The sequence below is a fragment of the Helianthus annuus genome, chromosome 17 (assembly GCF_002127325.2).
Source record: "Helianthus annuus cultivar XRQ/B chromosome 17, HanXRQr2.0-SUNRISE, whole genome shotgun sequence".
Taxonomy (NCBI): domain Eukaryota; kingdom Viridiplantae; phylum Streptophyta; class Magnoliopsida; order Asterales; family Asteraceae; genus Helianthus; species Helianthus annuus.
In genome coordinates this window covers 192,453,884-192,481,178 of record NC_035449.2, presented here as the reverse complement: position 1 = coordinate 192,481,178, position 27,295 = coordinate 192,453,884, and the positions used below count along the sequence as shown (strand labels likewise).

The 27,295-nt window shown below is 38.1% G+C and overlaps 1 protein-coding gene across 5 annotated transcripts; it reads right to left on the bottom strand.

Moving 5' to 3' along the window:
- Nucleotides 1–2,034: 2,034 nt before the first annotated feature.
- On the bottom strand, nucleotides 2,035–5,648 carry LOC110935351 (aldehyde dehydrogenase family 2 member B4, mitochondrial-like). 5 transcript variants are annotated; one of them, XR_004885542.1, is made up of 10 exons: nucleotides 5,292–5,648; nucleotides 5,121–5,187; nucleotides 4,422–4,484; nucleotides 4,175–4,348; nucleotides 3,819–3,880; nucleotides 3,600–3,726; nucleotides 3,337–3,464; nucleotides 3,108–3,242; nucleotides 2,415–2,517; nucleotides 2,038–2,341 (listed from the first exon to the last, which is right to left on the bottom strand). XR_004885542.1 is itself a non-coding variant. In XM_035986462.1 (7 exons), exons 3-6 carry the CDS (start codon nucleotides 4,187–4,189, stop codon nucleotides 3,342–3,344), a joined length of 327 nt encoding a protein of 108 aa, XP_035842355.1. In that variant the 5' UTR covers nucleotides 4,190–4,484; nucleotides 5,121–5,187; nucleotides 5,292–5,648; the 3' UTR covers nucleotides 2,959–3,242; nucleotides 3,337–3,341. The 5 variants fall into 5 exon arrangements, 1 of the variants encoding a protein (XP_035842355.1); XR_004885543.1 differs by having other exon boundaries at nucleotides 4,175–4,335; XR_004885544.1 differs by having other exon boundaries at nucleotides 2,035–2,311; nucleotides 4,175–4,484.
- Between the last annotated feature and the right edge of the window lie 21,647 nt (nucleotides 5,649–27,295).

Here is a 27,295-nt window from a genome sequence, read left to right as displayed (position 1 = left end):
AAGATAAGACTAAACAAATGGATCACATCATGACATTTTTAAAACATTTATGTATCAAAAGCTTTTATAAAACCGACAAGTATAAATCTAGAAAGGGTTGTTCTAGGTCCCTTAAGTCTTGAAGATCCATTACAAAGAAACTGTTTTTGGAAAGGCCATGTGAGCCTACTTTTGTGTTGACCCCTATATATATGATCCAATAATTATTAAGCCACACAAAATTGATAATAGCTGTGACAAACAAGCTAGTAAAAACACTTTTTGAAAACAAGCTAGTAAAAACACTTTTTGAAAGGTATATTTTATTCACGACGTAAAACCCCGAAAAATAAGGGCGGCTACACCAAACAAATACATAACATCAAATTTACACCACTGTCAAGGTTGGTTATTGCAACTACACTTGCTGAGTTGCTGCAGTCCAATTGATTCATCATTGGCAGGTTGTGAATGATGCAACCTGATTAAATCCCATAATCACACACCTTCAAGTCTATATAACTATATTTGAGCAAAACTTCACAAATTTCGCATGGCAACATGTAACTTGCCCATCAAAAAACGTTCTCAACCCTTTCTCGATGTAGACGTTAAATTTCCACTCCTTCTAGAAGATGTGGGATATCTTAGAAGAGCATGTCGTCATCAAGTAAAACTATTTTTTTGACACACCACTAAAACGATTTAATAGAGTAATTTAAACATATGTATCATAACCCATTAGGACAGTGTATTAAACCTTTCCAAAATCGGGGCAGTATTGTAATCTATTGATATGTATGCACATTACAAAGATAAGACGAAACAAATGGATCACATCATATCATTTTTTAAACATTTATGTATCAAAAGCTTTTATAAAACCGACAAGTATAAATCTACAAAGGGTTGTTCTAGGTCCCTTAAGTCTTGAAGATCCATTACAAAACAAAGTAACTGTTTTTGGAAAGGCCATGTGAGCCTGGTTTTGTGTTGACCCCTATACATGGTGCCTAGTGGTCATTGTTTATAATGGACATACCCATGTGCACGATCACATGTTTGAAGAAAAACATTGGTTGGTTAAACCTACTTGAATGTAGACACTTGTAGCTACACTTTCTTTTTTGAATCTTGGTTTGGGACACACATTTAAGAGACAAGTTTGGTTCTAATGTCTTGTTATTACTATTTGGAGAAAAAAACACAAAACAGTATTATTATTATTTTTTGTATATTCATACATCAGTTTTCATGTCAGAAATTTATAACTCTATATAGTCATGTAATACATGAAATTAGCTTGGGTGTTTGTATATCATAAATAATGTCATAGATCTTTCAAATTTGATCAAGTTTTTTACTTTTCCTATTCATATACACATTTTTTTGGTCACACATCACCTGTTCATACATTCACTCTTCATCAATCTACTTTTTTTTTTATCTTTAAATAGTAGGCTAAAGTTGTGAATGCAAAACATTACTAATAATAGGTGAAAATATTATTTCATTTATGTCATGGTTGCAGTCTTGTGGATGTACAATATGATTTGATATGTTTATTGACATATAACTTTCTTAGATACATGGCATTTTCATTGTCTACTCTTATTATTTATATTTTAGTATATAAAATCCTTAACCATGTCACACTATAAGTTAATGATAAGTGCCATGTTGGATTCCGTTTTCACAAACCATTTTCCCACATTACATGTATTTTCGTTGTTTCCTTTTATGGTTATTACTAGCCTAAGACCCCGCGAGCTTCGCGGGTGGCTTAACACACAAATATATAACTTAAAATTGTTGAAATAACAACCAAACTTACCTTTGCGGCAACCTATTCGAGAACGGCAGCCGGGTACACACCTCTATTGCCCGAACATTATGTTTGAAACCGCCGCCACTGGTAGAATTTAGCCACACTGCCATCATGCTGCAGCACCAATCCACACTAACCAAATCACATTTTAACACTGATTTTGAACAACTTACCTATATCTCAAATCACATTTAACACTGATTTTGTACAACTTACCTATATCTCAAATCACATTTTATCTAACAGAGTTCAGCCGGACTAATGCGATAATGTTGCCTCACATAATCATAAATCAGTGAAACCATTAATCAAGTATTTTCAAAATTAAAAGTAAAATACGACAAAAGTAACAGACATGAAGACAATAAGCAAAGACCATTCAGTTGAACCGAGTCGGGTACTTGTGAAACTGCCCGCAACACAGTTCACAGTGACCGAGTCCTTTGGCTCTTCCACGACATCAAAACTTGTAAGTTGGTCTAGACATGGACCTAGAGCTTCCACCTAAGAAGTTTGAAAACCTTCATAAGTAACCTATAATAAGATAGCAGCATATATTATCAGCTATAGCGTACAATCACCTTTAAAAAAACAATTTTTAACCAACCTGAATATGTGTATTTGCTTTTGTTAATACCAGATCATAAGAAGAAGAAGAAAAAAACAGGCTGGATAACTGATATAGCCTTGTATTTTCTCAATAAAAGCCCCTGCAAGATAGTAAGCGTAGTGATTAATTGATTAAATAATATGATTACTGGGGATTAAAAGATCCACAAACATTACAGTATTAACTTAACTGAGACTGAAAATATGTAATAAATTAAAGAGTAACATGGCATTTTCGTCCACGAGGTTTGGCCAGTTTTGCGACTTTCGTCCAAAGGTTTGTTTTTTCCGCATTTGGATCATAAAGGTTTGAATTCTTGCCATTTTCATCAGGCTCGTTAACTATCAATTTTTCTTCGTTAAGTCAGGGGCATTTCTGTCTTTTTTGCTAACTTAAAGGGCAATTCGGTCTTTTTCAGGGGTATCCAGTCTTTTCACATAAAGTGAAAAAGACGAAATTGCCCTTTAAGTTAGCAAATAAGACAGAAATACCCCTGACTTAATGGAGAAAAATGGATGGAGTTAAGGAGCCGGATGAAAATGGCAAGATTTCAAACCTTTTGGATCTAGATGCGGAAAAACAAACCTTTGGACAAAAGTCGCAAAAAATTACCAAACCTCAAGAACGAAAATTGCATTTTACTGAATCAGTTTGCTGAATCAGTTCGCTAAATCAAGAACGAAAATACACTGCAGATTTTTGTCAGTTCGCTGAATCAGTTTGCTGAATCTATTCGCTGATTTGTTCACTGAAAGTCAGTTTGGTGTTTTGTTTGGCTGAGTTGTTCACCGCAACATGTATCCAGTTAATCACTTTCCCGCAAAACTGTGCACGTAATAAAACGTTTGCGATCAAAATTTAACTTGGAAATAGTCATGTAAACTTATGATATAAGCAACTTAATTATGACACTACGTACCAGGTTTAGTGTGTCTTTTCCTGTCTCCACATCCCATCTTCTAATGGAGTGATCCCACGATCCAGAATGAGCCAAAAAACTGAAGATACGCATTGTGTATGCGCTATAAGCATAGATACCGCCTCTCCCTGCACATTTTTTACGTTTAAACCACTATTCGACTCTGGTTACTGTAAATCATGTAATCAGTTTCATGACATACGACCATAACGCCCTTTAAGTTGATAAATATAGTATTAAAAGAGTATGAAAGCGGAACCAACCCAATTCAATATAAAAGAAGCCCAAAATAGAGTCAACGTATTTGCAGTATCAAGGTTTTGGGTGAAAACACCCGATGCAAGTCCATATCGCGTCGCATTGGCCCTTTGTATCTCTTCATCAACCTCCCTGTCATCAAAATCATGAGATTATAATTTTTAACAGGTTTTGAAGTTTGTAAACAATGTTATAACATGTTATGATGATTATACGGGAATTACTTGAATTTCAAGATGGTTTGAACAGGACCAAATATCTCATCTTGAGCTATCAGCATATCATCCTATTCAAAAAATATAATTTCATAGTAAAGATCATCCTGTTCAAAAAAAAAAAAAACCAATTACTGTAAATAAGTTCTTGTTTTACTAATATCGAGAAAAAAATAAATCAAATATATGTAAAAAATGTAAAATGCACACTTGTTCAAAAAAAAAAGCCAATTCTTGAATAATTTTACCGGTCTCTGTTGATCCGGTAAAAGCAATTTGCAAAACCCAGCATTAAATCATCAAACTGGATGATAATTTTGATTTTATTAGAGTATAATATAATGATATAGATATTAAAAACTTACCTTGTCCACATCCATATGGCTAGCAAGAGCTGCACCAGTTGGGCCATAGCCCGAAACTTACCTTGTCCACATCCATATGGCTAGCAAGTAGAGTAGAAAGTTCAGAACCATTGATATTATTTTTCGTCTCTAGAATCAACCCGACCACCAACTCTCTTATTCTATAACAATTAACTGTTCCAGATTATGATATAAGCTCCATCAAAGATTCGATATTACTATGACAACTTACCTATATGGCACTCACCTTCATCTTTTTTGAACTCAAATGGCACATCATCACATTCCTTCTTCAGAAGCACAGTTCCATCTTGGAGTTTCACAAAAAATATAGATATGTCAAGTAGTTTTTAATAATCCACACATCTACATGCCGCCTTAGAATTTCTTTTTTTTTTTAATTTTGATTCCTTAAAATCCACTTGTCTATAGGCAGTTTCACTCATGATTAGATACAATTATCTCATTTTTAACCCTTACACTATCTATACTACCATCTTCTGTGTTGTAGTAATAAGTAATTAACCATTATTCAAATCCTAATTTGTTAAGAACCCATTGAATTCAGAAAAATGCAGGGATTTTAAGCAAGATTTTTTTTTTTACAATTCGATGTTTAGGAGTATTGTAGAATGAGCAATTGCTCCAATTTCTTTTGAATCTTATTCTACAGCCCTGATTCAAACACCCACAAACCCTATTGCAGCTCAATGGCGATTGAACAACAAAATAAAAAAAATTGTTCCACAACTCCATACATATGTCGACGATTAACATATTAAACATTGATTAAAGCAGAAGATTCAAAGGATTATCAGAATACGTCATAATACAATGAAGAAAACATACCCGGTGAGGGTTCATATGTGCCACAGAAGTAGTAAAGTAGTATATGTGTATTAGGGTTTGTAAATGTGAAGAGGATGAAAGAAAAAAGGGAAAGAACCTTAATCACCATCGCCGCCTCCATCATCCACAACTAACCACAACCTTGAAATTATATGGCAGATCCTCTAGCATCAACAAAAAATCAATCTAGGGTTTGTAAATCGAACAAAAAACAATAAAATTCTAAACAACTTTGAAAAAAAAACATGTAAAAGTTGAAAAAACATACCTATAATAAGAAATTGGAAGCAAGAATCGATGATTAACATGGATTATGTTGATTCTTGACGATTGTTGATGCAATTCTTTGTGGTTATCAAGTCTTGATTCATTGCGAAATGGAGTGAACGGCCAGAATAATAATGGATATAAATATTCAGATCGAAGATTGTCATGGTGGAAAGAGGTATGCGGCCATGGTTGAATTTAGGGTTTTGGAAAGGGAAAAGGAAAAGTGATGAGAAAATGGAAAAAGAGAACGGTGAAGGCAAAGCAAAATTCTGAGCGCCATTTTCCAAAGCCAGCAACCTTAAGAGATGACAGGTGGCAGTAAGTGTTTTAAGTGGATGCCAAGTGGCACCAAAGTGTTTTGTTTTAATATAGATAATAGATTAGTTAGTTAGTGTTTAGAAGAGTGGGTTAGTGGTTTATTTTCCTTTTATTTTGTAAGTCTATAAAAGGTATCTATGGTTTTTTTATGATTATGAATGAAATGAATTAACTCTTGAGTTTCTCTCTAAATATACTTCTAGTTTTTATCTATTTTCTTGGGAGTTTGACCCACTTTAACGGGTTATCTATAATCAAACTAACACATCATTTGGTATTAGAGCAGTCTTGATCCGCTCCTATGGACGCCCGTGAATGGAAGGCTTCAATGAATCAGATTGAGTCGACTCTTTTTAAAATAATCAATCTTCTAAAAAAGGAGTACCGATGATGGGCAACCTCACTCATTTTTTCTACAACACCACCCGTTTCCGTCATCGCACTGCCAACCTTGTCAACCGTTGCCGCCTCACCACCACCAACTTCCGTTCTCGTACCATCACCTCCACCAGCATTCATTTCCACCATGACACCGAAACAAGCTTCCGCCACCACACCATAAAAAACGACGGCTACGAAAAAGATGAAATCCGCATCATTCAACACGACAAGCGAAGACGCGTATGGTGCCCACCATGGAGACCCGTTGAGACCGCACCAAATGCAACCGAAAAAATCGAATGGAGACCACCGTGGCAAACTCTTTTCGTTCTTGAGGACAAGAACATTTTGAAGCGCTGGGGAATGATAAGTGACATGTTCGATTCCGTTTTCACAAACCATTTTCCCACATTGCCATTACTTCATGTATTTCCATTGTCTTCTATTTTTATGGTGATTATTAGTTAGTTAGTGTTTAGAAGAGTGGGTTAGTGATGTTAGTGGATTATTTTCCTTTTATATTGTAAGCCTATAAAAGGCGTCCATGGTTTCCTTATGATTATGAATAAATGAATTAAGTCTTGAGTTTCTCTCTAAATATTCTTCTAGTTTCCATCTGTTTTCTTGGGAGTTTGACCCACTTTAACGGGTTATCTATCAAACAAAGTGGTACACATCAGTTAATGTTATATCAACTAAATTGGTGAGATAAAAATGGATCAACTTCGATGAGATTTTACCTGCTTTCTTCCAAAAACATATTTGTGAGTGTGATTCTTAGGGTGTGTTTGGTTCGCATAATTTAGTTGAATTGCAACTGGAAGTTCATTTCTTGATGTGTTTGATTCATAAAATTTAAGGGAATTGGAATATTAATTCCATCATGTGTTTGGTTGACAAATGAACTGAAATTGTTACTTGGTCCATCAAAGTAGGTTGGGGTTGCAATGGAGGAGGTGGAGGCAATGGCTGTGGCAGTCAATCGGTGGTTGTGGCGATGAGGCCTATGGGGGGGGGTGTGGGGCGGCGTCATCGACGATGGTGTGACTGGTAGGTGATGGCCATAGTGATAGATTCTAATTCCATTAAATTCCTTTATAAAAGTTTTGCCTCCCAAATTCAAATTCCTTTTATAGATTTTGATTCATTTGAATTTCTAATTCTTTTAACAAATTTTTATTTCCAAATTTTATTCCTTTAAGTTCCTATTCCTTTTAAAAAAAATCATTAAAGTTTTTGCAATGTTCTAAAAACTGGTTCAAACCGGCCGTTATACCGATTGACCCGTCCGGTAGAACCGGTTAGACCGGTTATACCGTCCGATACATCCGATTAAATTGTTTCTGAACCAAATCCGGTACGATTTAAAAACCGGATTTTAAACATTGAGTTTTTGTGAACCAATGCACCTTTATGGTGACATGGTGATTTATGGGGGGGGGGGGTGTTGGGCGATTCTAATGCACATGTATATACTATAGAGGATCAGGACTTGCAGCAAAATAATTTATTGTATTTTTTACGGGTATGTTTGGCAAAAGTAGCTGGTGGCTGGTGACTGAAAGCTGATAGCTGTTGCCTGGAAGCTGGTAGCTAGTAGTTGTAGCTTTTTAGATATATTTGGTGTTTGACAGAGTAGCGAGTAGCTGGAGCTTTTAATAAAATATATAAAATGACCAAAATGGACATAACTAAAAATTTAAAAAGTTTGTGTATTAAAAGGTTCATTATCTTTAGAGATTAAAATAGTTATTTTCCCTAAAAGCTTTTAGCTCCTTCTAAACGCTACTAGTAGGAGCGTTCAACCAAAAGCTTCAAGCTTCTAACCTAAAAGCTTCAAGCTCTTTTGTCACACCCTGGCTTTGCGGAAGCGTGGTTAATTTGGTGTGACTTCTTAATACCATAGCTTAATCATAACAAGCTATATGAATAAAAATATGCAAGATCATCCATTGATAATAAAAATAGTAAAACATTGTCTTAACGGGTTAACACCCAACAACCATAACTTGTCTAAACATTACAAATGCAAACTTAACATAAACATGATTCAAGGACTGTGACTTGTCCAGGAAAGAGTCACAAGCCTCGAACCCTGGATGACCTCGGGCCTAATGCAGCGGGAAAAACAAGCCATACCGCGCCAGATCGTTAGTTTCCTGAAATACATGTAAGTTGAAAAATCAACAATAATGTTGAGCGAGTTCATGCGAAAGTGAGTAAACAAACCTTTATCTTTATCAAAAACCTGGTATGTAGCAAATAAGGAAAAAGAGATCACCAATGGTTTGCAAGGCCATTGATATGTGTGAAGTGCAAGTAGGGATGACTCAAACCTAGCGGATTTATGCGTCGGGCACTAAGTCACCCCGAGGTCCGTTATGCTGGACCTGGGGCTGGGCTCGCTACACCCAGATAGATCTACCGCTCCTGTCCCTCGGTCCTACTACGAGGATTAATGGCCTCAAGTTGTGCCTACCCACTCACATGATCTGAGTAACAAACCTCCTTACGCTAACCATACCATGTATCAACATATTCATAATCATTGTAACATGTATTTCACCCCCGCAGTTTATAAAACTGAAAACAGTTAAGAGAAAAGGGGGACATGAACTCACAGTGAGTGCGTCACAATACCAAGTAATCCAAATATCCAACTGCTGCGCGACGACCTACATGTGCTAATTCTATTAGACGGATGGCCGTGCCTTAGCTTTATAGTTTAATTTTTCGGGAAACGGTTAGACAACCGTTCCGTGTATATACTTGGTAGAAAATCTCCTTCCCAAGGATGGGGGAATTAATACATGCGTGTTTATAATATTAAGTCTCACTTAATATATTTTATTTCTCATTCCAAAATATAATTATTTTTCTCAAAAATAATATATTTTCTCTTCGCATAATACTTTCCAAAATAATATGTTGACAATATCCGTATTTATGAATATTTCCGGATAATGCGTAAGTTACGTTTTGGCAATTAAATGGTAATAGTAATTACCGTTGTAACTTATATGTTTGTCGTATAAGCGTTTGTATTATTTTGGGTTCGACAAAGTTAGTAAATATTATTTTTACTCTAAAAATAATATTTATACATTTTCACAAAATAATCATAAACAGTGTTGTGAAAAATATATTTATCGAATAAATATTTATCACGTTTATTTTTGTGAAAACCCCACATCCGAATATTTGTAAATAAAGTCATGGCGAAATATATTTGAAAATATGTCAAAAGTAGTCTAACACTTGTAAATAATTCTAAGTGTTAGATTTTAGAAAATTTCGCCAGAGTTTCCCCTGTAACTGGAGGTGGCCACGCTATCAAGCGTATCATTTTCTTTTACAAAATCATTTCAACACTTCTTTTAAATCAACCAATCAATTTCCAACACATTAAACAAGTTTCAACACTTCAAACTTGTAGACTAGTATGTAACATCACATTGTTACATGAACTTGTAGTTTTTCTAAAACTATTGTGTAGATCTCGTTATATTTAGTGGATCTATGTATAAAATAGTTTAGTCTTGCAAAAACCCCGTTTTTGGAATAAATCACTCTTTACAACTTCCCGACAATTTTTATAAAAATTGTTATTTTGTCGGATCTTTCGTTTCACAAGTGTTTATACACTTGTAGTTTGTAAAAATCATCTTTATTAACATGTCATCCAACTTATATAAAACATGATTTTCTCGACACTTGGTTCTACGAATATACCACCTGTACATACGTAGATCGGCTCGTTTTAAATACTATTTTACATGTCAAAACACTTTTACACAAGTTCATGTTTCCCGTGTGGTGGAGTTTCACCTTTTAACCCTTGTACAAAAGAAACAAGTGTATGTCAAGATTCGGGATCTTAACAAAGTCGGGTTAAACGATGATAAGAGCCACCACATCGTAGATCGGGTCTCTACAACCAACATATTCGAATACTACGACTTTTACACGCGTTATATGCTTTTAACCAACAATATTCGAGTTTTAGTAGACTTTTTAGATTCAAAAGATGGGTTACCGACTTTTAACCGTTAAAAATCCTTTTAACCACTTTAGATACGATCAAGAACAAGTTTTAAATGTTATACCTCTAGCTCGGGGCTAGGGAAGATCTTTGGCGAAAATGGCGTGGATAAAAGCAAATGAACGAGGTCCTCCAACTTCCGTTTGCTTCAAAGCTCCTAATGCGTGATCCCCGACACTTGTGTACACTTGGAATGGCAAGACAAGAACCGAAAGTATGATGGATGGGGGTGGGTGGTCACGGCCGAGAGGAGAGGAGGGCAAGAGAGAGAGTGAAGGTGAGATGGTGATGTCTTGTGTGTGTGTGGAGGGTTTTTATAGAGAATTCAAGTGCTATCGTCCATCGGTTTATGTCGTCTAGATATCCACGTAATCTAATTAAATAATCAAAAGGTGTACCCTTAGTTACAAAGGGACCAAACCGGCCCAAAAGGGGGTGGGGTCACCCGGTTGGATCTCGATCGTTCAGTTAGTGTTTAGTTTGGTTAAGTCGGTTACTTTTAGAGATTAACCCCGTTAGTTGTTTGATGCGTTATAGAGCGGGTGTTAGGGTAATCAGGGACCCTAACTGGCTCAGAAAAATACCAATAATATTTCTGGCAATATTTTTATGTTCCGGGTATAGTCCGGTTGTTCGGTTGGATAGTAATCCGTTAAAGTGCTTAAGTAATCCTTTAAGCGTCGTAAATAATATTTTTAGCGACACAATTTATTCTGCAAAGTGTCAGGAATATTTCCTCATGTTTTTGGCACTTTATTAGTTAGCTAGAAGCTAGTATGTAAATAAAAGTGCTGTGTTTTGTGCTTAGAGTACGTTTTAGGCACATCCAATCTCTATATCTTATTCCTAGAGACGCAATTATACAACCCTTGTATTTCTACACACACTATGGGTGCAGTAAAATATTTCTGGCTCATTCAGGCCTTTAGAGGCAGTGGTTGCCTGATGCTGGCTATATCAGCATGTTCAATAGGTTATCCGTTCAAATGCTACTGTGCTTTTGTGCATCATGTTTGTCACTAGAGTTCAGTAAGTAAATAATGTAGTGACGGAAATCAAAGTATGATGCAGATATGCACAAGTATCAACAATCAAGTAGCAGTTTATCAGAAATCTCAGTTAAGCACAGTAATTAGGCAACAATTAATAGTTAATCAAGTCGTACGGATACCTGGTTTTGTGAGGGTTGTCACATTCTCCCCCCGTTAAATAAATTTCGTCCCGAAATTTTAAATTCTGCTTGTAGAAGCAGGGTTCTCAGGAAATAAGTGGGGGTATTTCTCTTTCATTCGGTCTTCACGCTCCCAGGTGAACTCAGGACCATGCCTAGCATTCCAGCGAACTTTGACGAGCTTGACACTGCTCCGGCGGGTCTTGTTAACTTTCCAATCCGTGACCTCGACAGGTTCTTCAACGAAGTGGAGCGTGTCATCAATATGGATTTCGTCGGTAGGAATGGCAACGCTAACTTGAGTTGGACTTCTCTTCAAATTGGATACATGAAATGTATCGTGAACATTATTCGGTTCGGCAGGTAGATCCAACTTGTATGCTACGGTCCCAATTCTTTCCAAAACCTTGAAAGGACCAATGTAGCGCGGATTCAACTTCCCACGCTTCCCAAAGCGTGCCACACCCTTCCAGGGTGATACCTTCAACAAAACCATATCCCCAACCTCAAACTCCTGAGGTTTCCTTTTCAGATCTGCGTAGGTCTTCTGACGGTCACGAGCCGCGCTAATGCGATCTCGGATTTGCGCAATCTTATCTGTAGTTTCCTGAACTACATCGGGACCTACCAATTGTCTATCACCTGCGTCAGACCAACAGAGCGGCGACCTGCACTTGCGCCCATATAAAGCTTCAAATGGCGCGGCACCAATACTGGTGTGGTAGCTGTTGTTGTATGAAAATTCAACCAGGGGTAAATGCTTATCCCAGCTACCGCCTAAATCCATCACACATGCTCTCAGCATGTCCTCCAATGTCTGAATCGTCCGCTCGCTTTGGCCGTCGGTCTGCGGGTGAAAAGCTGTGCTCATATTCAGCTTTGAGCCAAAAGCTTCCTGGAAGGATTGCCATATCCTCGATACGAACCTCCCGTCTCTATTAGAAATAATCGAGAGAGGTACTCCATGGCGTGTAACAATCTCTCTCATATAGATTTCGGCCAATTTGCTTGTATGATCCTTCTCGCGGATAGGTAAGAAGTGTGCTGACTTCGTTAAGCGATCCACTATCACCCAGATAGTGTCATGGCCTCTTGGCGTCCTTGGCAACTTCGTAATAAAATCCATGGAGATTTCTTCCCACTTCCACTGGGGAATTTTCGGTTGCTGCAGAAGTCCTGAAGGCTTCTGGTATTCCGCCTTAACTTTGGCGCAAGTTAAACATTTGCTCACGTAAATAGCAACATCGCCTTTCATCCTAGGCCACCAGTAATAATCCTTAAGATCCTGGTACATCTTATCCGCTCCAGGGTGGATAGAGTACCGCGACTTGTGAGCTTCATCAAAGATAACCTCTCTTAAACCACCAAACAGAGGAACCCAAATCCTTTTCTCAAAACATAACGTTCCTTCCCTGTTTGGCACCAATATCTTCTCCATCCCACGGAGATATTCTTCCTCAAGGTTTCCCTCCTTGAGAGCTTCCTTCTGTGCTGCACGAATGCGTGAGGAAAGGTCGGTTTGAATTATCATTTCCATAGCCCTAACCCTTATGGGCTTGATTCTCTCCTTACGACTTAGGGCATCGGCGACCACATTCGCCTTCCCTGGATGATACTTGATCTCGCAGTCGTAATCGTTCAACAACTCGACCCATCGCCTTTGCCTTATATTCAACTCCTTCTGATTGAATATATGCTGGAGGCTCTTGTGATCTGTGAAGATTGTACACTTTGTACCGTAAAGGTAGTGTCTCCAGATCTTCAAGGCAAAAACCACTGCGCGTAGCTCCAAATCATGAGTGGTATAGTTCTTTTCGTGCACTTTCAGTTGGCGTGATGCGTAGGCGATAACCTTCTGACGTTGCATCAACACACAACCCAATCCTTGACGCGATGCGTCACAGTATACCACAAAATCGTCGGTACCTTCCGGTAGAGCTAAGATCGGCGCGTTACAAAGCTTATCCTTCAATATCTGAAACGCTTCGTCCTGTTTGATTCCCCAATCAAACTTCTTATCCTTCTGCGTGAGGAGTGTCAACGGTTGAGCGATCTTTGAAAAGTTCTCGATGAACCTTCGATAATAGCCAGCCAAACCCAAGAATTGCCGAATCTCAGTTGGCGTCTTTGGCGTTTCCCAATCTTTGATCGCCTCGATCTTGGTTGGGTCCACATGGATTCCATCTCCATTCACCACGTGCCCAAGGAATTGCACCTCACGTAGCCAAAATTCACATTTAGAGAACTTGGCGTACAACTGCTCTTTCTTTAGCAGCTCCAGAATAGTTCTAAGATGCTGCTCGTGCTCAGCCTTTGTCTTCGAATAAATCAGGATGTCATCGATGAATACAATCACGAACTTATCCAGGTATGGCTTACAAACTCGGTTCATCAAATCCATGAACACTGCAGGTGCGTTTGTCAAACCAAACGGCATAACGAGAAACTCGTAGTGTCCATATCGAGTTCTAAAGGCTGTCTTCGGGATACTCTCCTCCTGTATCCGTAGTTGATGGTATCCAGTTCGAAGATCGATCTTTGAATAGAAGCTCGAACCTTGAAGCTGGTCGAACAGATTATCGATTCTTGGCAGGGGATACCTATTCTTAATCGTCAGCTTGTTCAACTCTCTGTAGTCAATGCACATGCGGAAACTACCGTCCTTCTTCTTCACAAACAAAACTGGAGCTCCCCAAGGCGAGAAGCTTGGTCGGATAAAACCCTTGTCTAACAACTCTTGAAGTTGTGTCGACAGTTCTTGCATCTCAGACGGAGCGAGTCTATAAGGTGCCTTAGCCACAGGCGCAGCGCCTGGAACTAAGTCGATGCGAAACTCCACTTGCCTTTGAGGTGGCAAGCCAGGCAAGTCTTCTGGAAAGACTTCTGGGTATTCCCTCACGACAGGGATGTCTTCGATCTTCGGCTCAGCAGCCTTCTTATCCACAATGTGTGCTAGAAAAGCAACACATCCTTTCCTCAAACACTTCCTTGCTTTCAGGCAGCTAATCATCCTTAACGGCGTCTCACGCTTCTCCCCATGAACAACAATGGTCTCACCATCATCGGTCGGGATACGAATAATCTTCTCGTGACAAACTATCTCTGCCTTGTTACTCGATAACCAATCCATCCCTACTACCACGTCGAAGCTTCCCAACTGGACTGGTAGTAGATCGAGAGCAAACTCACGCTCTCCCAGCTCGATTACGCAACCTCGAATCACCTCGTTAGCTTCTACTAACTTCCCATTTGCCAATTCAATCGAGTAGGGAATGTCTAACTTACTAGCGGCTAAACCAAGCATGTTTCTAAATTCTAATGATACGAAGCTATAATCGGCACCAGTATCAAACAAAATAGATGCGAAAGTTTTGGTTGTTAAAGAACGTACCAGTAATCATGCCTGGATCCTGGCATGCTTCACAAACTCCGATGCTGAGTGTTCTCTCACGGCCTTGTTTCAATTCCGGGCATTCTCTCTTAAGATGTCCGATGTCCCCACAATGGAAGCATCCTAGCACTCGGCCATTTCCTTTCCTGCTTCCACCTTGAGCGTTGTTACAGTTTTCTCCTTGTTTGGAACTCTTTATCCCACAACCATCCTTGTTGTGCCTTTTCCTCCCGCACCTAGGCTTCCGACATCCACATTCATGGTGATACTTGCACCCAGCGCGTCTTGCTTTAGTTTCTAAGCAAATCTTATCATTGGCCTGTCTGTTGTTAGGGCAATCTTTCCTGAAATGCCCTTTGTCTCCGCAGTCAAAACAACCTCGAATAGATCTTTGTTCATCATTATTTGTTCGGGTATCTTCGGTAAGCTTCCTTTTGTTCTTTCCAGATGACTCTACCTGAGTCTCCCTATCAGGGTTTGCAAGTTTTTCTAGTCTAATGGCTTCCGTAACGAGTGCCAAACCCATCTTGCTTGCAGCAATAGTTGTTGGTGGCGTAGATGCTGCCATTAAGCTCATGACTTCTGGTGCCAGTTCCCAAATGAACTGTCCCAATTTCCTCATTTCTGGTTCCGCTAAGTGGGGAATAACTCGTGCCAAGTCATGAAGTCTTTGCATGTATCCCAACATTTTTGGACCTTCCATTATCAGGCTCTGGAATTCCCCTTCCAACTTCTAGGTTTCCTCTTGGGAGCAATACTTCTCATGCATCATTCCCTTCAGTTCATCCCATGATAATGCATATGCTGCGGTTTCGCCCTTCATTTGAACCTGAAGGTACCACCATAGTCGAGCTCCATCTTGAAACAACCCAGAAACGTATAGGACTTGTTGTTCTGGCGTACAACCACTCATTCGAAAGATGGAATCCATACTTTCAATCCATTTTACAAAAGCTATGGCACCTCCAGTGCCGTCGAACTTCGGAGGCTTGTAGTTGAGGAAGTGCCAGTAGGGACAACCGTTATCTTCCGAGGTACCTCCGTTGCGCTCGGAGTGATGGGCCTCGTATTGTGCGATGACTGCAGCAATGATTTCCTGAAGTTCCGCCTCGTTGGTGGGTATGCGCATTTCGCGTCTTGGTGGCATCTTCTAAAAGATGTTTCACATAGGTTAGGTCGTAGCAGGTAAAATGTACGTATGTATTCAACAATATCAGCACATAACATCTCATGCTATCAATAAATCAGCCACATAACATCTCATGTCATAGAACATAAACCATAGAGCAAACATCACAAGTGATGAGAATACTACGATTGCATTACCACAAATCGAGACCACAATGTAAAGCTTATATGTACATAACTGTATCATACAACAATAATGACTTAGTAGGGGACGACCCTAGGCAAGTCGTGCGATTTCTGGACATGTTAAGGAATCTCGGGTCTCTCCATTTTCAAATTCCAGAACTCCACCTTAAGCTTCTGAATTCCAGTCCTAGAACAACATTTCTTCTTAATCATTTCCTTGAGCTCGTCCCAGCTCAGTGCATAAGTAGCATCCGTGCTAAGGGCCTGAACATGAGGGTCCCACCATGAGAGTGTGCCGTCTAGTAATGACCTTGAGGTAAAGGTATCACTCCATTTGGGGCGAACAGTTTGTCTTTCTTAGAATGGAGTCAATCTTTTCAGGCCAACGAACAAATGCAATGGCGCTTTCTGTTTCGTCGAAGTTCAAAGGCTTGCAGTTTAGGAACTGCTTATAGGTGCGGTCAGCTAGGGATTATTTCCAATAGTGCCATTGCTGTGCTAAAAGCGGAGAGCTTCATGTCGTGCAATTGCCTGTGAGTTGCGTTTTTGCAGCTCGGCTCCTATCCTTGGCAACATACTGGTGTTTGTGTCACGCCTGGGTGGCATTCTCTTCTGCCGGAATGGCATGAAGTGGGTTAGACAAATTTCCAATTGTCTATGAGATACATAGCACCGTAAGCCATCATGTACTCACCCAATTTTACACATAAATATACTCAATGTATGGGTGGGAAATAAATTTTCTGAGCCCTCACATAGGTTTGCCAATTTGGCTTGTTGCTTGAAATAGAATGAACTCGAGGCTTCATCGCCTTGGTCATTCGTGTTCGAGTTATTTCCTGCTACATTGGTTTTCATTAGCTTGGCCCGCAGAATCACCAGGATTTCTGTGCACTACAAGTCGTTATTACGTGGGCCCCCGTAATAATAAATTGTCTTGCACAGTTACCCCAAATTTTCTCTCGTCCAAGCAGATGATCAACCAAGGAGCGACAGCAGGTGCATTGGCATGAACAAGGTCATGCTCTAATGCGGGGTCAAGAGCAATGCCTGGCTCAGGGCCACGGCTGGCTCTGGATCAACAAACTCTATCTCAAAATCAGCTGGATCAACCATCACAGGGGGTTACAGGATCCTCCAAGGGCTGGCCTAAGCGTATGAACTCAAGGTCATGGTCTGGGTCAAAACCAGATGGGAGAACAGGATTACCCTCAATACTGTGATCAAACTCAAAGCTATGTGCGGGAACCGGTGCAGCTGATGATGCCGTATCAGGGTCGGCGTCGCGTAAATGGTGCTGCACTCCCTAAATATGCGAAAATGCGGATGTTAGAAATTCAAATGAGTCTGGGACAGGGGAATGGGCATAAGTTTCCCCTGCAGGAGCGTCCGCAAGCAGTAGGTTAATTCCAGCAGCAATAGGGCCTCGCCCTCAAATGGGTCCTCTTTCTAGTAGATCGTTATCGTCGTCAGAGGCCACGTTAGGGGGGGGCATATCAACAATAGGGTAAGCGGCAAGGGGCACAGGAACAGGGGTCACCGCGAAGGGTAAATTCCCAACAAGATGGCCATCAGTAGGCTCTACTACGACATTCAGGCGGCGCAAAAAGGGCTGAGAGTCGTCATCGTCTGTGCCGGTAGTATCGGGAACGTACACCTCGTGCTCCGATGAACCATGTCGTCTAATACTATGGCCATGGGATTCGTAGTGTCCATCTTTCTAGTACATGATGAAGGCATGCCGTGTGTAACACAAACACACATACGTATAATAGTCAATCATATATTCATATAAACATGTAAGTCAACAATAATCAATTAAATAATTCTCCTAGTCCCACTAGCCTCCCAGTCTCCTAGACTGACATTCCTAGTCCCACTAGCCAAATTCCTCCCAGTCTCTAAGACTGCTCTATCATCCATCTCGACCTCTTAGATCGAGCCTCGGCCTCCAAGACCGAGCCTCAGCCTCCAAGACTGAGCCTAAAACAACAAACATCTACCTCGATCTCTAAGATCGAGCCTCGGCCTCCAAGACCGAGCCTCAGCCTCCAAGACTGAGCCTAACAATGAATAAATGAAATGTGCTCAACATTTGTTTGTAAAAACGTTTTGGATCTGGACTTAAGTGGTATGCAGTAAAAATGTTTTCGTGAGAGCCCTAGTGATCATAGTCTAGACTCGAGAAGGAATCCTAGTTCGCTATGATCAGAGCTCTGATACCAAGCTGTCACACCCTGGCTTTGCGGAAGCGTGGTTAATTTGGTGTGACTTCTTAATACCATAGCTTAGTCATAACAAGCTATATGAATAAAAATATGCAAGATCATCCATTGATAATAAAAATAGTAAAACATTGTCTTAACGGGTTAACACCCAACAACCATAACTTGTCTAAACATTACAAATGCAAACTTAACATAAACATGATTCAAGGACTGTGACTTGTCCAGGAAAGAGTCACAAGCCTCGAACCCTGGATGACCTCGGGCCTAATGCAGCGGGAAAAACAAGCCATACCGCGCCAGATCGTTAGTTTCCAGAAATACATGTAAGTTGAAAAATCAACAATAATGTTGAGCGAGTTCATGCGAAAGTGAGTAACAAACCTTTATCTTTATCAAAAACCTGGTATGTAGCAAATAAGGAAAAAGAGATCACCAATGGTTTGCAAGGCCATTGATATGTGTGAAGTGCAAGTAGGGATGACTCAAACCTAGCGGATTTATGCGTCGGGCACTAAGTCACCCCGAGGTCCGTTATGCTGGACCTGGGGCTGGGCTCGCTACACCCAGATAGATCTACCGCTCCTGTCCCTCGGTCCTACTACGAGGATTAATGGCCTCAAGTTGTGCCTACCCACTCACATGATCTGAGTAACAAACCTCCTTACGCTAACCATACCATGTATCAACATATTCATAATCATTGTAACATGTATTTCACCCCCGCAGTTTATAAAACTGAAAACAGTTAAGAGAAAAGGGGGACATGAACTCACAGTGAGTGCGTCACAATACCAAGTAATCCAAATATCCAACTGCTGCGCAACGACCTACATGTGCTAATTCTATTAGACGGATGGCCGTGCCTTAGCTTTATAGTTTAATTTTTCGGGAAACGGTTAGACAACCGTTCCGTGTATATACTTGGTAGAAAATCTCCTTCCCAAGGATGGGGGAATTAATACATGCGTGTTTATAATATTAAGTCTCACTTAATATATTTTATTTCTCATTCCAAAATATAATTATTTTTCTCAAAAATAATATATTTTCTCTTCGCATAGTACTTTCCAAAATAATATGTTGACAATATCCGTATTTATGAATATTTCCGGATAATGCGTAAGTTACGTTTTGGCGATTAAATGGTAATAGTAATTACCGTTGTAACTTATATGTTTGTCGTATAAGCGTTTGTATTATTTTGGGTTCGACAAAGTTAGTAAATATTATTTTTACTCTAAAAATAATATTTATACATTTTCACAAAATAATCATAAACAGTGTTGTGAAAAATATATTTATCGAATAAATATTTATCACGTTTATTTTTGTGAAAACCCCACCTCCGAATATTTGTAAATAAAGTCATAGCGAAATATATTTGAAAATATGTCAAAAGTAGTCTAACACTTGTAAATAATTCTAAGTGTTAGATTTTAGAAAATTTCGCCAGAGTTTCCCCTGTAACTGGAGGTGGCCACGCTATCAAGCGTATCATTTTCTTTTACAAAATCATTTCAACACTTCTTTTAAATCAACCAATCAATTTCCAACACATTAAACAAGTTTCAACACTTCAAACTTGTAGACTAGTATGTAACATCACATTGTTACATGAACTTGTAGTTTTTCTAAAACTATTGTGTAGATCTCGTTATATTTAGTGGATCTATGTATAAAATAGTTTAGTCTTGCAAAAACCCCGTTTTTGGAATAAATCACTCTTTACAACTTCCCGACAATTTTTATAAAAATTGTTATTTTGTCGGATCTTTCGTTTCACAAGTGTTTATACACTTGTAGTTTGTAAAAATCATCTTTATTAACATGTCATCCAACTTATATAAAACATGATTTTCTCGACACTTGGTTCTACGAATATACCACCTGTACATACGTAGATCGGCTCGTTTTAAATACTATTTTACATGTCAAAACACTTTTACACAAGTTCATGTTTCCCGTGTGGTGGAGTTTCACCTTTTAACCCTTGTACAAAAGAAACAAGTGTATGTCAAGATTCGGGATCTTAACAAAGTCGGGTTAAACGATGATAAGAGCCACCACATCGTAGATCGGGTCTCTACAACCAACATATTCGAATACTACGACTTTTACACGCGTTATATGCTTTTAACCAACAATATTCGAGTTTTAGTAGACTTTTTAGATTCAAAAGATGGGTTACCGACTTTTAACCGTTAAAAATCCTTTTAACCACTTTAGATACGATCAAGAACAAGTTTTAAATGTTATACCTCTAGCTCGGGGCTAGGGAAGATCTTTGGCGAAAATGGCGTGGATAAAAGCAAATGAACGAGGTCCTCCAACTTCCGTTTGCTTCAAAGCTCCTAATGCGTGATCCCCGACACTTGTGTACAATTGGAATGGCAAGACAAGAACCGAAAGTATGATGGATGGGGGTGGGTGGTCACGGCCGAGAGGAGAGGAGGGCAAGAGAGAGAGTGAAGGTGAGATGGTGATGTCTTGTGTGTGTGTGTGTGTGTGGAGGGTTTTTATAGAGAATTCAAGTGCTATCGTCCATCGGTTTATGTCGTCTAGATATCCACGTAATCTAATTAAATAATCAAAAGGTGTACCCTTAGTTACAAAGGGACCAAACCGGCCCAAAAGGGGGTGGGGTCACCCGGTTGGATCTCGATCGTTCAGTTAGTGTTTAGTTTGGTTAAGTCGGTTACTTTTAGAGATTAACCCCGTTAGTTGTTTGATGCGTTATAGAGCGGGTGTTAGGGTAATCAGGGACCCTAACTGGCTCAGAAAAATACCAATAATATTTCTGGCAATATTTTTATGTTCCGGGTATAGTCCGGTTGTTCGGTTGGATAGTAATCCGTTAAAGTGCTTAAGTAATCCTTTAAGCGTCGTAAATAATATTTTTAGCGACACAATTTATTCTGCAAAGTTTCAGGAATATTTCCTCATGTTTTTGGCACTTTATTAGTTAGCTAGAAGCTAGTATGTAAATAAAAGTGCTGTGTTTTGTGCTTAGAGTACGTTTTAGGCACATCCAATCTCTATATCTTATTCCTAGAGACGCAATTATACAACCCTTGTATTTCTACACACACTATGGGTGCAGTAAAATATTTCTGGCTCATTCAGGCCTTTAGAGGCAGTGGTTGCCTGATGCTGGCTATATCAGCATGTTCAATAGGTTATCCGTTCAAATGCTACTGTGCTTTTGTGCATCATGTTTGTCACTAGAGTTCAGTAAGTAAATAATGTAGTGACGGAAATCAAAGTATGATGCAGATATGTACAAGTATCAACAATCAAGTAGCAATTTATCAGAAATCTCAGTTAAGCACAGTAATTAGGCAACAATTAATAGTTAATCAAGTCGTACGGATACCTGGTTTTGTGAGGGTTGTCACATCTTTCAACCAAACAAAGCTTTTTATTGAGTAGGAGTTTTTTTTTAAAGTTTAAAGCAAGATGCTACTAAAAGCTCCATGCCAAACATACCCTATATGTGAGAAGAAAATTTGAATAAAGAAACACTAAGTAAAGAGATAATTGTACCAAAGATTTCAAATGTCAAACAAGGGTAAAAAAGAAAGGTAAATTTACAAAAATCAAGGGTTTAATGAAACAAATGTAGTACAATTATTTGGTCAAATCGTTGAAAACTTTTTTTTAACGATGATTTTCTTGTATTAGGCTATCGCACTCATTAAATTAAAGAGACTCGTTACCTCACTCCGGCCAGACTATCTTGTCTTAACCGGGCCCACGCTGGCTTCAGAGTTTGGCTTGGGCGTTCCCCCGGGAAACCATATCGTCGGCTGCCACTTGACAATCGTTGTGCCACCACAAGAGAAGAACTCTCTGGCGTGACACACAGTGTGTCGAATACCCGGGTGGGCTCAAAACTTAATATTCCAAAAATTGAAACTTTTATCCGAAAAAACCTATAGATGTTTTCTTACCGTGTGAATGACCGACAAAAAAAAATTTAACGGCAAATTTGAATCACTACCTAATATTCCAAAATTAAAACTCCTGTCCGAAAAATCCTATAGATGCTTTCTTACAGTGTGAATGACCGACAAAAAATTTTCTAACGGCAAATTTGAATCACTAATGGGCCAATGGAGTATATCATCGTGTCACCAGCGGAACCACCCAATCATATCCATCTCCACTAAACAACAATATCTATACATCAATTCAAGCGAAAACCTAATAAATCTAGGAAAAACTCCCTTGTGTGAATCAAATCCAGAACCTAATGGTTTCTAAGCCTCATCGTCCCACCCCAAGATGTCACTAGACTATAATGCCATGAGTGAGTGACCGACAACTGAGATCATATAAACGTAACAATTCGGACAAAAATGGACTCGAACTAAAAAATGTCGGTTAAATGGAAACCAAAGGAGAAGGAAGTTAACCACATTGATTGAGCACCAAAAGTCATATGAGAAATATTCAACATATCAATTCATAAGGCTACCAACAAGATCAAACAAATTTGAGAAATAATGAGAATGACCCACTATAAAAAAAGTTATTGCAGATAATAGAAAAAGACAAATGTATATAGTGTGAAAGATCATATGACGTTGAAGGTCTCGCCATGTAAAGGATGACTCAATTCTGAAAGTGAAAACTTAAGTTAAAGGTTTATTGGACCATTTAAAGTGGTGGCTTGTGACGAAAACAACGTATAAACAATGGCAGACCCAAGAATTTTTTTCTGAGGGTGTGGGTGTATAGGGTTCAACCATATTTTCGAGGGATGCGATCGGGTTTTTTGCCTAAAAAATACACTAAATTCTTTTTTTCAAGAGGTGCGTCCGCCCACCCACCCGTAAAAGTAGGTCCGCCAATGCGTATCAATTGAAATTAGTCAACGAAAAGAGTTGATACATATCACCTTCCATGTTTCACATTTAGGAAAGCAATGTATGCGACTCAAGACCACACCAAGATTGATGAAAATATAAATTTAATTATGTTAAAGAATCGGCAACAATTCTGACCGAAAACGAATAATCAGTAAATATAAAAATAGATTTAGTGAAAGTGTAATGACGGCAGAAGAGACGCGACAACAAATAAAGGTTTAAAAGTTAGAAGATGATATGAAGAGGTTTCAACCTATAAATCGATAACAGTTCTCGTCCGAAAACGAATAACTAGAGGAATATAGAAATAGTTTAGTAAAAGTGCAATGACAAAAAAAAAAAAAAAAAAAAAAAAAAAAAAAAAAAAAAAGAGAGAGACACTAAGGTAAAAGTATAAAAGTTAGAAGATGATATGAAGAGGTTAGATGATAGAAAATCTCATGTAGCTGGGAGAGGTAGCACCAACATAAAATCAAGATTTTTAAAATATATTGTGATGTAATAATATAAAATATTGAGGCAGGTGATTATAAATTATACTATATTTATTGAAAGGTGTTGCGATGGTGATTTTATTTATACGACCTATTGTGATGTAATAATATAAAATATTGAGGCAGCTGATTATAAATTATACTATATTTATTGATATTTCACTTTTTTTTAAAGGAGAATTTTATAAACACAACCTCGGAAGGCCTCAAAGCAAGGATTTAACGAGCTATAACACCGAAATTACATCAATTCAAAGGAAAATTACACCAAGTTTTCCAATCAATAGTTTTCCATCTAGACCTATTACGAATCCAAAAGTAGGCCGTCGCTTTGATGTTCTCCACGATTTGAATAGGCCGCCGCTTCTTGTCGTTGAAAACACGTTCATTGCGTTCAATTCTAAAGCATCCAAATGGTAGTATAAACAATGCCTCTTAAGATGTACTTCGACTCCTTAGAAAGCGATTGAGACTCCGACATTTGAAGAAGAGCCGGAATATCAAACACGAAATTGTGGCTTAGCCTGCACCAATCTTCAATACGAAACCACACTTCATGCGAAAAAATACACCCGGTAAATAAGTGTAAAGTTGTCTCCATATCGTCTTGACAAAGGCTGCAACCGGTGTGTTGAATACTTACTCCCTGTTTGATGAGTTTAGCGATGGTGGGGATACGGTTCCGAGCGACCCTCCAAACCAGAATTTTACACTTCAGCGGCACCCAACCTTTCCATCTAATCCCATAACTACCGTCCCCCAAGGAGTTGCTTGCCGTAAGTCTTTTGGCTGACGCAACAGTGAATTGCCCGTCCTTTTTCACGTCCTTTCACTTAATTTTAAGACACTTTTACCAGGGACACTTTTTGTATTTAATAACTTTGATATTTATTGTAACATAGTTTTGTTATTTAATGCAATTTTAGTATTTAAACAAAAGTATTTAATGATTTTGGTATTTATGACATAATTTTGTAATTTAAGTGAGTTTTGGTATTTAAGCAATTAAAAACAATTAAACATAAATAAATGAACAAAAAAATAAGCATAACTCATGTTGTTACTAATTCGATCTTTTAAGTAATTCCGAACCTAGCAAAATCGAAACAATGATAAACAAACGAAAAAGTAGTACCACGCTTTAAATTGTTGATTCCACCGCTAAGTAATTCATAACCTAGCAAAATTGAAACAGTGATAAACAAACGGAAAATGAGTACAACGCTGTAAATAGTTGACTCCACCGCAACAATTCTCCACCGGTTATATTTCAAGTAAAAAAAAGGTAAAAGAAGGAAAAACATAAAAAAAATAGTATAAAAGTTGTAAATAGAAATTTATAGGGCCACAATTGTTTTAGTTGTCAAACCCTTTGAATTTTCAACGCAAAGCTTTTAGTAGGGTAATTGGGACCGTATTTAGAATGAAGAGAAAAAAATATCTTGATGTCAAATCATAAGGTAGAGTCATAGAGAGAATAGGGTTAGAGAACCCCAAAATTCGATGATTCCAAGCTAGAATGTGTGTCCCAAACATCAACTAGAGGCAAGGTTAAAATCTGGTTTATACCGGCCGATTAACCGGATGTCAGAACCTTGGCCGACACGAATCACACCAGTAAATTAAGGGAACGACAAAGAAGTTGTATCGCCGGTAAATTAGGTTATATCAGTTTAAACCGGTATACTTGTTCAAAGGTTAAAATTTGGACTTTTAATCTTTATGGGCAAAAAAGATGACGATTTACCTTCTTAGTAAAACTTAGCGCCAAAATAGGTACGCACCAATAGTGAATCTTTAGATTATTTTTTTTTATTATTATGGATTAATTTTTGGAATATTTTTTTTACTATGAAATGATATAGTTTTGGATTATTTTTTGAGTTGAAATTATATTATATGGATTTATAGGGTTAATTAGTCAACTCAGTTGAACCGCCCGATACAACCTCGTTCAACCGATTGATCCATCTTTTGAAATTCAAAGTTATAATATTCTTTATTTTAAACTATTAAAAAATAAGTGTATTTAATTATTTATATTGAGATGAACTTGTGTTACGAAGATTTGTCATGATACGTATTAGTCCTATCATTTTTTATAAGCTCCAGATGTGTTCATCTTAAATGATTATTTTTTGAAAACCATAATAACTCCCCCATGGTGTTGTATACACATGTGACAGTTTTTTATATTAAATTTTAGAAAGACAAATAGGGATAGAAGATAATAATAACATGGGTTTGCGTGGTCAGACTGACACAAAGGAGGTTTGAACCCTTCTCTAACCCACTTCAACATTAACCCCATTTTGGAAACACCAAGCATGGCTTCTCTCTCTTATTTCACAAACTAAAAAAATTATATTATAAGATACATACATTTTATTTTATATACATACAAAAGGCATAGAGAAAAATAGTATTAGACAGCCTGACACTTCCCTACTGATTCAGTTAAATTAAATTACGTTGTTGCCATGTTTAAATTTACAGAACCAAGAACTCTCGTATTACAAACTCAAAAGAATTATGAATGATGTAGCTTTTGATCAATAATATAATATAATATAATGTTAAAACGATTTAAGGTGTATTATGAATACTGTAGCTTTTGATCAATAATAAATAAATATTTGTAATTGTAATTTGTAATAGTGTCATGTTAAAACAATTTTTGGAATTTACAATTTTGAAAATTATACCTTATTTTATTTATGTATATATTTTGAAAATGATTATTTTTTTTTATTTCAAAAGTGTATCTTCATGTTATATTTAAGGGTAAATTACATTTTTCGTCCTTTATGTTTGTAGCGGTTTCAATGGATGACCTTTAACTTTCATAATTACAATCAAAATCCTTTATTTGAAAAACTCATTACACATTTCGTCCTTTAGCACTAACTAGGTTAAAAATTTTAGTTAAGTCTGGTCACTTAAGGGTATTCTGGTCATTTCACACTTTTATTTAAAATGTATCTAAATTAAAACAACCACCACTGACAGTTACGACCACCACCATCACCCCACCGCCAACCACCACCATCTGCTGCCAACCATCACCACTACTCCCTCCTGCCATACATATGTATTAATTACATTAAATAAGCGAGAGAAATAGGAACATAAACAACAGAGAGAGACGCAAATATGAAATTCGTTGAGCGCTTAATCTCCAAGTCTTCAATGAACCTACCATCGTCGTTGTCTCCCTCTCACTGTTAGGACACCATTTTGTCTAAAATAAAAAAAAATCTTGGAACTAAATAATAAGATTTAAAGGGTCAAATGTATACCTTTCTAATTTTCTAAGAATGTATCACTGATATTGGTTCTTTTCTTCATATGTCGATTTTTTCTTGTCTTCATATTGACATTTGGCCATCTCCACAGAGCAACAGAAGGTGAAATCTAATAATACTATCAACAGAGCTTATCCACTAAACTTGCAGCTCACATGAGAATACCAACAGAATGTGGTGTTTGAATGTGTTTTTTAAAAGTAATCATAGGACATCCAATACTCAGATCAAACAACCATTTGCGATAAAACGGTTTGTAGAAGATATTGCTTAGAGCAGATCTGAAACAGATGGTGAATTGGAAAAACGACCAAGGGCGGTGGCACGCTTCAGATGACCGGTGGCAGCCGACAAGCACGCTCAATTCACCACCACCGGAAAAACTACTAGTGGCGGAGGCATCCGACGACAATGAGAGGATTCAGGTGGGATATGGTGGTGGTGGACTGGTGGTGGTGGTGGTGATGGAGGTTAGTTGAAGATAGAC